We start from the raw sequence: 12,114 nt of genomic DNA, 5'->3' as shown, positions 1-12,114 counted from the left end.
TTTAAAAAAGATGTAACTCAGTGATACAGGTTTGTTAAATGCTTTTTAATCATGTTACACTGCAGCTCCAGAACCTCGGTCTGTTCCCTGTTACTCACCTGCTCCTCACAGTAGATGTGTTTTCTGTGACTAAAAATGGCAATAATCTTCTGTACATCTCAGATATAAATGTTGATCAGGTAGGGGATAAAAATGAATTTTCAAATCATTCATTGCCATTCAAATACCTATCTTCATTTTGTTAAAATTTTATCATTGTTGGCTTCTTGATATATAGAAGTGGTTTCTCTACCTGTCTCAAACTTTATTTTGACAGTAGAGCAATTTAACTAGCTGATTTAAACATGTTTGCTTAGTAGCTCTGTTCTACTTTCCAGTAATTAAGTACATTTGCATGTGCTTTGCTATTTAGTAATGATTCACAGCATAAGAGTCAGTGTATATGTGCTTTCTCCAGAATTCTGGTTCTCAGTGCACAGTTCCACATGTCACTGAGACAGATGTGCCCTCAGATGAAGACCTCTCGCTCACACCACAGCTGGTAATTATTTTTTTATTATATTTGATAAAAGAGCTGAAGAGCTCATGTCTACATCGGCTACTGCAAAATAATTTTAGCTGAGATAAAATTGTACAAAAATGGTTTATAATCATTTTAGCTACAGTAGGCTATAAATGCAAAAGACTACACTACCTGATTGCAGTAGGCTATAAATGCAAAAGACTACACTACCTGATTGCAGTAGGCTATAAATGCAAAAGACTACACTACCTGATTGCAGTAGGCTATAAATGCAAAAGACTACACTACCTGATTTGTTCATGTCTTGCCTCTTCAGGTCTGTATCTCTTCAGTGCAGTTCTCACCCCTATTTATTTTTTACTGAAACAGAATTCGTCGACTGCTGTAGCTTTTTCTGCACAGTGCAGGCTCATGCTTCTACCCCATCAAGACGTCAGTGTGATTGTGGCAGGATCGCTAAACCTCCACACACTACAGAAAGTAAGCAGCTGGACTTTAATGCATTGTGGCTCCTTTTCAGAAATTATTTGCTCGTTGCTCACAGGGCTTCTAATGTGTTCAATGTGGCAGATCAAGGCCTAATCCTCCTATAATGCTACTCATAAAATAGAACTCGGTTCTCACAGTGTCTTCTCTCTGCTTCACGATGATGCCAACTGAAGATGTCTCTAATTTCAGATAAGAAACAACTATTTTGGCTTTTATGACATCTTATGACATAATATTATGTGCTGCAGTAAAGGCAACTACTAGAATGTAGTAAATTATTAGAAACTGAGTGAATAACCCACAGTTAAGGAAACTTATCTGTCTCATTTAAAGGAGCCATATGTTTTTTTTTCTTTGTCTTTATATTTTGCTTGTGAAATACCAGGTTAATACCAGCTTAATAACTGTTTGCAACATCAACAAAATCAGATATAACGAAGACTTCTTTTTGGATGACACATTTTGTGGCAAAATGGCCTATGCCTAATTTAGTTTAGTGTATGTGCCAGAATGCTAGCCACAGATTGTGTCACCACTTTGAAAAGGCAACTGAAATTCATTAAATTAAACTAATAGAAAAGCTATAATTATCCTCAACTCTCAGAACACATTTTACCAGCTGGTCTTGGGAATGTTATATGAAGTGTCTTAAATCAGAAATCTTAATTGTCATTGCTCTGATTCTTATGTAATGTTGTAATTTAAAATATTTTAAGTACAGCAAATCACTTGAAAGAAAGAGGATGTGGAAAGCGATAAAACCCACAACACAAAGTTTGAGTGGGGAAAAAAGTACTTCTTGTATTTTGCCCAGATAAACTTCAAGGCTTTGGAGTTGGTGATAATGGCAGCCATCGAGTTGAGCCCAAACAACCCTGTGTTCCTGCATGAGGAAAGGCCTACAAGACATGTGAGCACGACGAAAGAATGCTACTCACAAATAAACCCTGTAAAGCATTTAATAAAAGCCAAGTAATAAAATAATAAGAATGAAAGCATATAATAATAGAGAATAAAAGCTTTCTTCATGTGTGCATATGTCTGTCTAACTTCTTGAGATTAATCTTGAATCTGGTTACAATAAAATGACAGTTACATTTCCTAACAAGATCACACAATAATAATAATAATAATAATAATAATAATAATAATAATAATAGACGAGTAAACCATTGTATTGAGATTCAGAGTCTTAGTCATAAGGTTAAAAGGAAGGTTGCATCTGCAATTTTTGCATTTAACTTTGTGTATGCAAAGAAGGCCAGCAGTTACCAGCCTAACATAAGCACATACTAAACAATCATGTACAGTAACCTTGATCAGGTCTGTTGAAATTCCAAATGATGTTATAAACAAACTCTTAACCTACATCTCTCTTCATATATCCATATATCCACATACTGTATATCTGGGACTCAGTCTTTATTTTTGTTGTGTTATGCCTGCAGATAATTCTGGAGATTAGAAAGGATGAAGATTACAAAATTCCCATCTGGATTATAATCGGAAGCACTCTGGGAGGCCTACAGCTTTTGGCTCTGCTTGTACTAGCTCTCTGGAAGGCATGTTATCCTGATTCATTATTATACAAGTTCTATTTTATTGTATATACACACTCAGTTGTCAGTTTTTTTAGCTACTCTAGTATCTACACTAATCACTTAATGTTTTTTTTTAATTAGGTAATCCTACATATACAGTACAACTGAAGACTGTTACCTATCTGTTGCTTTGCAGGTAGTCAGTACCCCTCTACCCTGTCTGTCAGTGAGCAAGGACCAAAATAGAAACTGGTAACCAAATATTACTTAGATGTTGGACTATTCTCACCACAGCAGTGACACTGACATGGTAGTGTGTGTTACACTGGTATGGGTTTATCAAGTGCAGCAGCATTGTTGGGGGTTTTAAACGCCTCAATGTCAGTGCAATGACCTCAATGACATGCACATGGAAAAAATAAAAACTACAGTCTCTTGGTGTACACCTACAAGGTGCAGCAATAGTGTAGATTTCTCTAATAACAAGGCAAGTAAAATATACAGTACTTAAAAACCCAATCAGAGCCGGATACACTTGTACCAGTGCAACATTAATGTCAGTTACTGATGTTCTGAAAATGTTCACCACTCAAATAAAATCTAGTCAGCAGTGGTCCTATAGTGGCCCCATTCCACTGAAGGACAGGGTAGAAGATGGCTGACAAATTATTCATAGCAACAGAAAGGTAACTGTGTAGAAAATGACCAATATGTTTGGTCCAACTGATAAATGGGCCAATAATATAAGCGAGGTGTTACCATAAGCTAAAGTATAAGTATAAGCTATATGGAAACTGAGTATATAAGTTTATACCACAGCATGGTTCAGTGCCTGAATTTGATTGGTCAGTTTTTTTTTCATATAACAGCAAAGGTAGTAAGGAACAACTAATATTAATGCACTTGTTCTAATACATTTCTACAGTAACAGCTCATACACAGGGACTTGCATAGCAGAAGCTCCACATAATCTAACACTAATAATAAATGGATTTGTTGTGTAAACCGGGTTGTTGTTTAACAAAGTTATTCTTATAATCATTGATGTGGTGAAGTTTTTCCTGTCAGGAGACATTAAGATTTATGGAAGGATCCTCGGTTGTAAGCATGCTTAGTCTCGGTTATGCTTTCCATTTTCAAGATAAAACGACATGCTGTGACTGTGTGTTTGTATGAGAGAGAGAGAGAGAGAGAGAGAGAGAAAGAGGCTGGTGAGGGAATGACTGTTTAGAGCAGCTATAACATAAGTGACAACAGGAACGAACTTGTCTCTCGGATGTTCCACAACATTAAATCTAACTATAAAGCATTAAAATGCATGATTTGTTGTTCATTAATAAATTAAACATTCTAATCATTGTGGTATAAGCGGAATAACACACTACAGACCATGCTGTTATACAAAAATAATGCACGTGGGGGGTGCGGGTTAGTAGCACTCAGCATTCGCTTGGTGCCACATTACACAAGCTACCCGTCAACCTCACCACCATGCCCAGAGTGCGTTATTTTTATATAACAGCAGGGTATGGAGTGTGTTATTCCTTACATCTTAGTCTTTGAAGTCATTCTTAATGGATTTGTACACATTAGGGAAAAAAAAAACTCACAATAGGCTCTGTTTGTCTGTAGCTGGGATTCTTTGACAGGGAGAGACAACGTGAAGAAGACGAGAAGACCACAGAGCAGCGGTAAAGCCACAGTGTCCTCTTTCCTTCACAAAGCTGTAACTCAGGGATGCTCCAGGAGTATAGTATGGGTCCGTCTTCGCAGCACTCTGGCCATTTGACACGTCATGCACTGCTGAGCCCTCCCACTTTCTCACCGGACCAAAATGTTCTAATGCAGTAACGATGCGGATCTCTGACGAGTCGTAACTTATGACCAAAGTTTTAAACCTTGCAAGGTCTTTACTATACGAGACCTTTGATTTGTAGGCTATTTTAACAATATAGAGCTAAAAAGAAATGTGGGATTTGTAAATGTAATAAATGTACAGTACTAGATGAAAGTACAAAATGCTTAAACAGATCATTTAGAACACATTTTGCATTATAGTGATCACAGATAATCACTTAACAGCTGCAGTAGCATAAATTCATGTGCACTTGTACATATAGACTTGAACTAGTAATTAACCAGTGACAAAAATAGTTCCTTTTGGAATGGAGTATGGCAACGTAATATAAAATACACACATTACATATCTGCTTTAACGGAGATGTTCCATTGCACCATAAATGAACTTTACTTCCTCAATGGACTCATCTTCTGTACGACAGACTGACATCTACCATCTAACCACCATAACACAAGCAGATATTATACTTCCAAGTTCAGCATTTTTTTTTTTTTTTTTTACATTTTACATTTAACAACGGCTTTATTTGATACAGCACAAGAAGATAAGGCAATGTTTAACATGCAAGAGCTACTGTTGTGTAGAATAAAGGCCAACCATGGGATAACTGTGTTGTTTTTTTGTTTTGTTTGTGTTTTTATTTTGAAATAGCTTGTTCTTAAAGTTACCTGCCAGCCTAAAACTGAATTAAAAGAATATTTAATATATCTGAGTGAGAGAACTGTTGTATATTCTCCTGGAGTTAATAATAAGATGGACAGGGTGATAAAGTTGGGGTCATAAGTTTATACTTTGTTTACACATACGTCTTGCAGAATCTGCAAAATGTTAATTTAAAAAAAAAAAAAAAAGAGGGATCATAAAAATTGCATTCTGTTTTGTAGTATAAGCTATTTCACATAACAGATGCGAGATCAATGTTTTCTCACTGAGGACTACTGAGGGACTCAAACACAACTATTACAAAAGGTACAAACATTCACTGATTCTCAAGAAGGCAACACGAAACATTAAGAGCCGTGGGGTGTAAAAATTAAGAAAAAAACAAGACCTTTTAACAGCATAATTTACACCAATCATCCTGTTCAAAAGTTTTTATCTCCCTGACACACAGTATTAAGAATCAAGTGTATGTAAATGTTGTTAATTTGTGTAAATTCAGTTATTATTGTGTCTTGTGGACATCAGCTATGTGAAATAGCTTATTCAGGGCAGTATTAAATAAAACACAAAATGCAATTTTTATGATCCCTCTTATTAAAAAAAAAAAAAAAAAAACATTATTAACATTTTGCAGATTCTGAAAGGCATATGTAAACCCCAACTTTATGTTGAAGTTGACTGAGAAGATAATTTAATGGATAATTTAATAATTTGAACTTTGCTAGGACTCAGTTTACATCGTTATAGGGAATAAGTGTAGACAGCAACAATCAATGGCTTGCAATTAATATTTATTATGCCATTGCTCTAATTTACTTTACTTAAAAATCAAACTATGCTTTTCATGTTAAAAAACTGGAAGTCTTTCAAAGCATTTAACAAGCAGCTTACTAGACATCTTGTGTTGTATACACTCAGAGGCCACATCATTGCATCTGCTCTACTTAGTAGACCACTATCTTTTAATACCATTTTAACTGAGATATTTAAATGCTTTTGTTGTACTCAGAAAGTCAGCTTACTGTATCATGTGAGCACTTATTCTTTTATTGGTCACATAATCTGGGGTTAGGTTTTTTTTTTCTTTAATGCATTTACAATTACAGCAAATGCATAAAGCAAGTTGGCTGTTATATTTAGGTAGACGTAGACCTACAACTGCAAACAGGATTATACATGAAGTAAATTATGTATAAAATAAATTCAGTATTTAACATATTGTAAGATGAAGGTGTTGTGATTTACATGGCAAGCTTTATACTTTTTGCAAGATATGGCACCGATCTCATAGCCAGATATCGGGGGAAAAAGGAACAAATTTGATTCTGTAACAAATCTAGCCATAAATCGCAGAATTTCTTGTTTGGCAAAGCGCGTGTGGGGGATAGATTGGCTGTAGGGAAATACATCAGACTAAAGAAGAAACACAGCAAACTGCGGGATGTGATTGGTGTCTAAAAAAAGAAAAAGTAGCATATTGTGTTATCTCTACTTTTAGCAAATTATTGATTGTTAGCTAAAATTTGACTCAAGGGATATTGAATGGTAACATTTATCTTTAAGCAGCCTATGCATGAAGCCTACTGTTTAGTCTTAAACTTTATCTTAAACACTTTAAAAGCATTGGTCAAAAAGGCTATGGTGCTACCTAAGCAAGGTGAGCACATTTTTAACCAGATTAAGTTGGACTACATCACATTGCACTCTCTATACTTATGAGTATATGTATAAACATTACCATATGAATGGATGAAGTATATAAACAAACACACGTTATTGTAATATAAGGTAGAATCAATAGAGTGGCTACTGAGAACATGAACTGAACTCATGAATGAATGACGTCTCGAATCAGACTGTGTAAAGCAGGGATGACAAAACATTTAATGTTGGCTTAATATTGATTCATTAGATTAAAAATAAAAGTACAACCTCATTACAATCACCAGTTCTCAAAGACATAAAGCAAAGACTCTCAACATTTAAAGTCAAGTTTGCAGACTTGTCTCTTCCTGGCACAGAGAGCCACATGCAAGATGCTGTTGCTTTCTCAGATTTTAATAAAAAGATCCAAGCACCATCCAAAATAAGGCCACACAAGGCATGGCAGCATACGGTCATGTAGATATTAAATGACTCTACAGTGGCATGATCGGAGTTGAACAACCAAAGAACTAAAAAAAAAACAAAAGGTAAAGAACCTGTCACAGGCACGACTTAGTGTATTTATTTATAAAAGAAATTCGTTTACAGCCTGACAAAGAAGGCTTAGATTTTAGTACATCATTCCTCTGCTATAGATTCCTTACAAAATAGATCTTCTGACTATGTTTTAAATAATTTTTTTAATAAAATGTTAATAAAACAAATCTCAAACTAAATCATCCTAAGCAAAGTGCAGTCAGTAAAAAGCTGTTCTCTCAGGGGATTTTGCCATTCACATAAAATGACAGTTTCAGTTCAAGTCTTTACCTATGGCCCCAAGAAAGCATTGATGAGTTATTTCAATACCATATGTCACACCCCATGACTTTGTATGAAGTGAGTGTAAATGATTGGCAGCCTAGAAAATGTGCATCATGTGAGTACATCACTGTAATCTTTTTTGGAGGAAAAAAAAAAAAATCAGGAAAAATCTTGGATCAGTCTAGACAAATTTGTACATCAGATGCATAAGAGTGTAAAAGCCATTTTCAGATCCATGTGACTAGCACTTTTAACAAAGGGGAAAAGAGGTTTAAAAAACATGATCAAGAATTCCCAGCACCATCAGATCAGCTAAAAACTTTAGAAACTGAAAGAAATATATAGATTAGTGAAACTCAACAAACTCCTCTAAGCTTTTAGGAATCTGGTCTCGGTAGAGGATGTGATGCTGTCGGACGGCCCGAGCAGCCAGGCACTTTAGACTCATTTTCATCTGTGTTTTCAGGAGGATCTCTGAGACACCCGTGGTGCTCTTCTCCAGAGGTGTCTTCTTCTGCTTGTTGGTCATGTCAGTGTGAGCTCCGGCCTCCACCAGACTGATGATGATGGCATGCAGAGTGAGGAAGTCACTGATAGGCCGATTGTACTGCACTATGAGGTGCAGAGGGCTGTTTCCTTCATTATCAACACAGTTCACCTGCGCACCACAGTCCAGCAGTATCTTAGTGACTTGTGCGTTGGGGAAGCTGCACACATCATTCGTGTGGAAATCATCCACTGGAGTGCTGGAGCTGGCGGCCAGGTGGAGCAGCGACGAGCCTTCTCGGGTGCGCGGGTCGAGTCGGATTAGATCGTAAATCTGCTTGTTAATGCGTGCGCGGTCCTCATCGTCGCACTGCGTCTTGGTGGAGATGCACACCAGGTAGAGAAATGTAAAAATGTTTGATTCGTAGTTGTCAGTGCAGGCTGGACGTTCAGCCTCGGAGGCCGTTTCCAAGCGTGCCATGCTGCGCCGGATCTCCAAGACACTGCAGCACAACACCTGCTCAACGTCAGCTGCCTGAACTGGTTCCTTCAGGTGCACCATCTGTGAAAAAACTTGTGCAAAGCGCAAGAGGTCCTTGTGCGTGTTACGGTTGCTTCGCTGGCGCAGGTGCAAGGCATGCAGCCACAGCTTAATGCACTGCTCAAACTCCATGTTGTCGGCATAGACGGCACCACGGTATATGATGGGATGCGAAACGTCTACGTTGTCCGATCCCAGGATGCGTTCACGGATCATCAGACCTTCCATGTGCAGCGCGTCACGGTCCTGCCTGATGGTCTCCAGATCTAAAGGAGTCCTACACTCCATGCGACCACCGTAAGCTTCAACGGGTGGCGGGAGCTCTTTGGCGATGACCCTTTCAGGGTCACGGTAGCGCTCCAGCATGGCCAGATACAAGTAATGGTATGTCTTGAGGATGTCATAATTCTCACGGTCGTTAGCAAACGAAGCTCCGAGCAGCTCTAAAGCTTCGATACGGCTGTGAGGGTCACAGTCAGCATGGGAGAGAAGCAACTCGACAACATCTGCCTTGCAGCTTTCTGCCGCCACTTTGAGTGGTGTCATGCCGTGGCCGTTCACCACCATAGCTGCCTGACATCGCATCAACTCCTTCACAATTTCCAGATGGCCAGCCTCGGCAGCGAAGTGCAGTGCCGTGGCGCCACAGTGGGCCTTCGCGTTAGGGTCGGCCCTTTGCTCTAGCAAAAAGCGCACCACGTCCGTGTGTCCCTTATAAGCAGCTATCATCAGACAGGTATTGTCGTACTTATTGGCGATACTGATGTCGGCGTTATGCTCCACCAGGTAGCGCACAATGTCAAGCCGACCATCGAAGCACGCTGCCCTGAGAGGGGTGGAGTTGGTCAGGGTGGTGTGGTTCACGTTGGCATTGTGAGACACCAGAAGCCGCACAACCTCGAAGTGTCCTGCACCTGCTGCGCACCAAAGAGCCGTGGCTCCATCGATCACATACCTGGAAGAAGGTAAGGAACGAATACATAAAGTCGGATTAATTCATCGGTAGCAACAGGAGAGCTGGGAAATCTGTGCATGCGTGTATGTATTCGTTATAGCGCTCGACATTATTCTTACCCATCAAACCTGACTGTCCCGGTCTGCTCAGTATCTACTCGGTAGTGGTCCAGAAGGAGACGGACCACTTTGTCATGGCCGTTTCTTGCTGCTATGATGAGAGGAGTCGAGCGTTGGCCAGCCAACTGGGTTATGTAGTCCAAAAGATACCGCGTCTCAGAGGCAGAATGGTTGAGTAAAAGAGCAGCTAGGGTCAGGACTCTGCCTTCACTGGCCGCTTTATAAACGTAACCTGCCAACGACTCCATTCAAGCCGCCGGTTCTTCTTCCTTCTGCGTGAGTATCGCCCACAAGTCTGGCAAAGACGCCACCCGGCTCCCATTAAAAAGTCAGTCTGAGCTCACAAGCTCATGGGAAAGATCCTCATGTGCTCGATCTGATCCATGGCTTCCTGATAACTCCTCATCAACCGACACAATAATATGGTGACGTATTAACGTGTTGTCAACTAGTCTATATGTCACCTTTACTAACCAGTCAACAAGCCAGGTAATAGTCCACTCTGTCCACCAAACACTCTCAAGCTAAGGTTATTACAGCATAAAATGCAATCAAAATATCCACCAGGTATATTGCTTTCCTCCGTTCAGACACCGTGTAAGAATTTAGTTAGCTACCTAGCTAACGTTAATTAACACCCAACAACTTGTTGTTAGCCAGCTAGCTACAACTGAGCCAACATAGGAAGCTTTATGTTTTTCCGACCCAAGAGCTCTGTGTATTAATTTATTACCAGTATCGTTTTATGTTCATGAGTTTTCGCTATAAAGGAAACAGAACCGCAAATATAACAAGTGTATGCTTAACCTTTATAATAAACAGCCAAAACGCTAAGCTAGCAACTTCCGGAGTTGTCAGAAAAGCGTAAAGTGGTACCGATGTTCACTTCCGGTTGCGAAAATCTGTCAAAACAAAAGTTCAAATAAACACAAGGATAAAGCCTTGTCGTTTTACAGGACAATAATACAGTCATTACGAACATATGAACACACATGTATCAGTATTAAATTAAACTAGAGAAATTATCGTCTACATAGTCTTTTTTTTTTTTTTTGGTTACTACAGCCAGCTGTATGCTAAAAATATCTGCGAGATATACATCCACTGAGCATTTTATTAGGAACACCTGTAAACTACACAGTCATGTAGTTATCCGATCAGCCAATCAAGTGGCAGAAGTGCAATGCATAAAATCATTCAGATACAGGTCAAGAGCTTCGGGTAATGTTCATCAGACATCAGAATGAGGAAAAAATCTCAGTGATTTTGACCATAGCATGATTGTTGGTGCCAGACAAGGTGGTTTGAGTATTGCAGAAATTGCTGATCTCCTGGGATTTTCTCTAGACTCAGAATGGTGTAATAAAGAAATAACACCCTGTGAGCAGCGGTTCTGTGGATGGAAATGCCTTGTTGATGAGAAAGATCAAAGGAGAATGGCCAGACTGGTTCAAGCTGATAGAAAGGCTACAGTAACTCAGATAATCAGTCTGTACAATTGTGGTGTACAGAAAAGCATCTCAGAATGCACAACCTGTCAAACCTTGAGGCGGATGGGCTGCAACACCAAGAACAGACAGCTGAGGCTGCCTTGGGCACAGGTACACCATAACCGGACAGTTGAAGACTGGAAAATGTATTGTATCTGATTAATCTAGATTTCTGCTGAGGCAGATGACAGGGTCAGAATTTGGCGCCAACAGCATGAATCCATGGACTCAGTCTGCCTTGTGTCAAAAGTCCAGGCTGGTGGAGGTGGTGCAATGGTGTGGGGAATGTTTTCTTGGCACACTTTGCACTTGTTAATACCAATCAATCATTACTGAATGCCACAGCATATTTGAGTATTGTTGCTGATCGTGTGCATCCCTTCATGGCCACAATTTAACCATTTTCTAATGGCTACTTCCAGCATGATAATGCACCATGTCACAAAGCAAAAGTCATCTCAAACTGGTTTCATGAACATGACAATGAGTTCAGTGCTCTTCAGTGGCCTTCCCTGTCACTGGATCTGAATCCAATAGAACACCTTTGGGATGTGGAATGGGAGATTCACAGCATGAAAGTGCACCAGAAAAATCTGCAGGAATTGCATGATGCAATCATGTCAACATGGAGCAGAATCTCAAAGGAATATTTCCAACATCTTGTGGAATTCATGCCATGAACAATTGGGGCTGTTTTGAGAGCAAAGGGAAGCCCTACCCAGTATTAGTATAGTGTTCCTGATAAAGTGCTCAGTGTGTGTATTTTTATGCCTCCTCCACTAGGTGGTGGAGAGAAATCTCAAAAAGAGTGGCTGAATGTAGGATTTTTATGGAATTAAAGACTAACTAAAGACTAAAGATGAACTTTTAAGATTTTGGAATTGAGATTTTGGAGTCATTGTTAAGATCACAGCAGGGTCAAATGTCTAAAATAGTCTAAAAGGTTAGAGTGAAGAACTCGAGTGTCCTGCACAGAGCCC

General features: G+C 39.3%; 2 protein-coding genes across 3 annotated transcripts in view; one reads left to right on the top strand and one right to left on the bottom strand.

Annotated features, from left to right (window-relative positions):
- The window catches only part of itga11b (integrin, alpha 11b), a 30,031-nt gene extending 24,910 nt beyond the window's left edge, over positions 1-5,121 (top strand). For both annotated transcript variants that reach the window (XM_034307058.2, XM_034307057.2), the window contains exons 25-30: positions 66-179; positions 458-541; positions 893-1,003; positions 1,827-1,922; positions 2,461-2,574; positions 4,186-5,121. In XM_034307058.2, the coding sequence (XP_034162949.2) occupies positions 66-179; positions 458-541; positions 893-1,003; positions 1,827-1,922; positions 2,461-2,574; positions 4,186-4,248 (582 nt within the window). In that variant the 3' untranslated portion in view covers positions 4,249-5,121. The remainder of the gene's footprint in view (positions 1-65; positions 180-457; positions 542-892; positions 1,004-1,826; positions 1,923-2,460; positions 2,575-4,185) is intronic.
- A 1,817-nt stretch (positions 5,122-6,938) lies between these two features.
- On the bottom strand, positions 6,939-10,558 carry fem1b (fem-1 homolog b). Its single transcript, XM_026920065.3, has 2 exons — positions 9,645-10,558; positions 6,939-9,525 (listed from the first exon to the last, which is right to left on the bottom strand). Exons 1-2 carry the CDS (start codon positions 9,890-9,892, stop codon positions 7,890-7,892), a joined length of 1,884 nt encoding a protein of 627 aa, XP_026775866.1. The 5' UTR covers positions 9,893-10,558; the 3' UTR covers positions 6,939-7,889.
- Positions 10,559-12,114: the final 1,556 nt, after the last annotated feature.

This window comes from Pangasianodon hypophthalmus, chromosome 9, assembly GCF_027358585.1.
Source record: "Pangasianodon hypophthalmus isolate fPanHyp1 chromosome 9, fPanHyp1.pri, whole genome shotgun sequence".
Taxonomy (NCBI): domain Eukaryota; kingdom Metazoa; phylum Chordata; class Actinopteri; order Siluriformes; family Pangasiidae; genus Pangasianodon; species Pangasianodon hypophthalmus.
The sequence above is the reverse complement of the archived record's forward strand: the minus strand, read 5'-3'. Positions and strand labels throughout refer to the sequence as shown.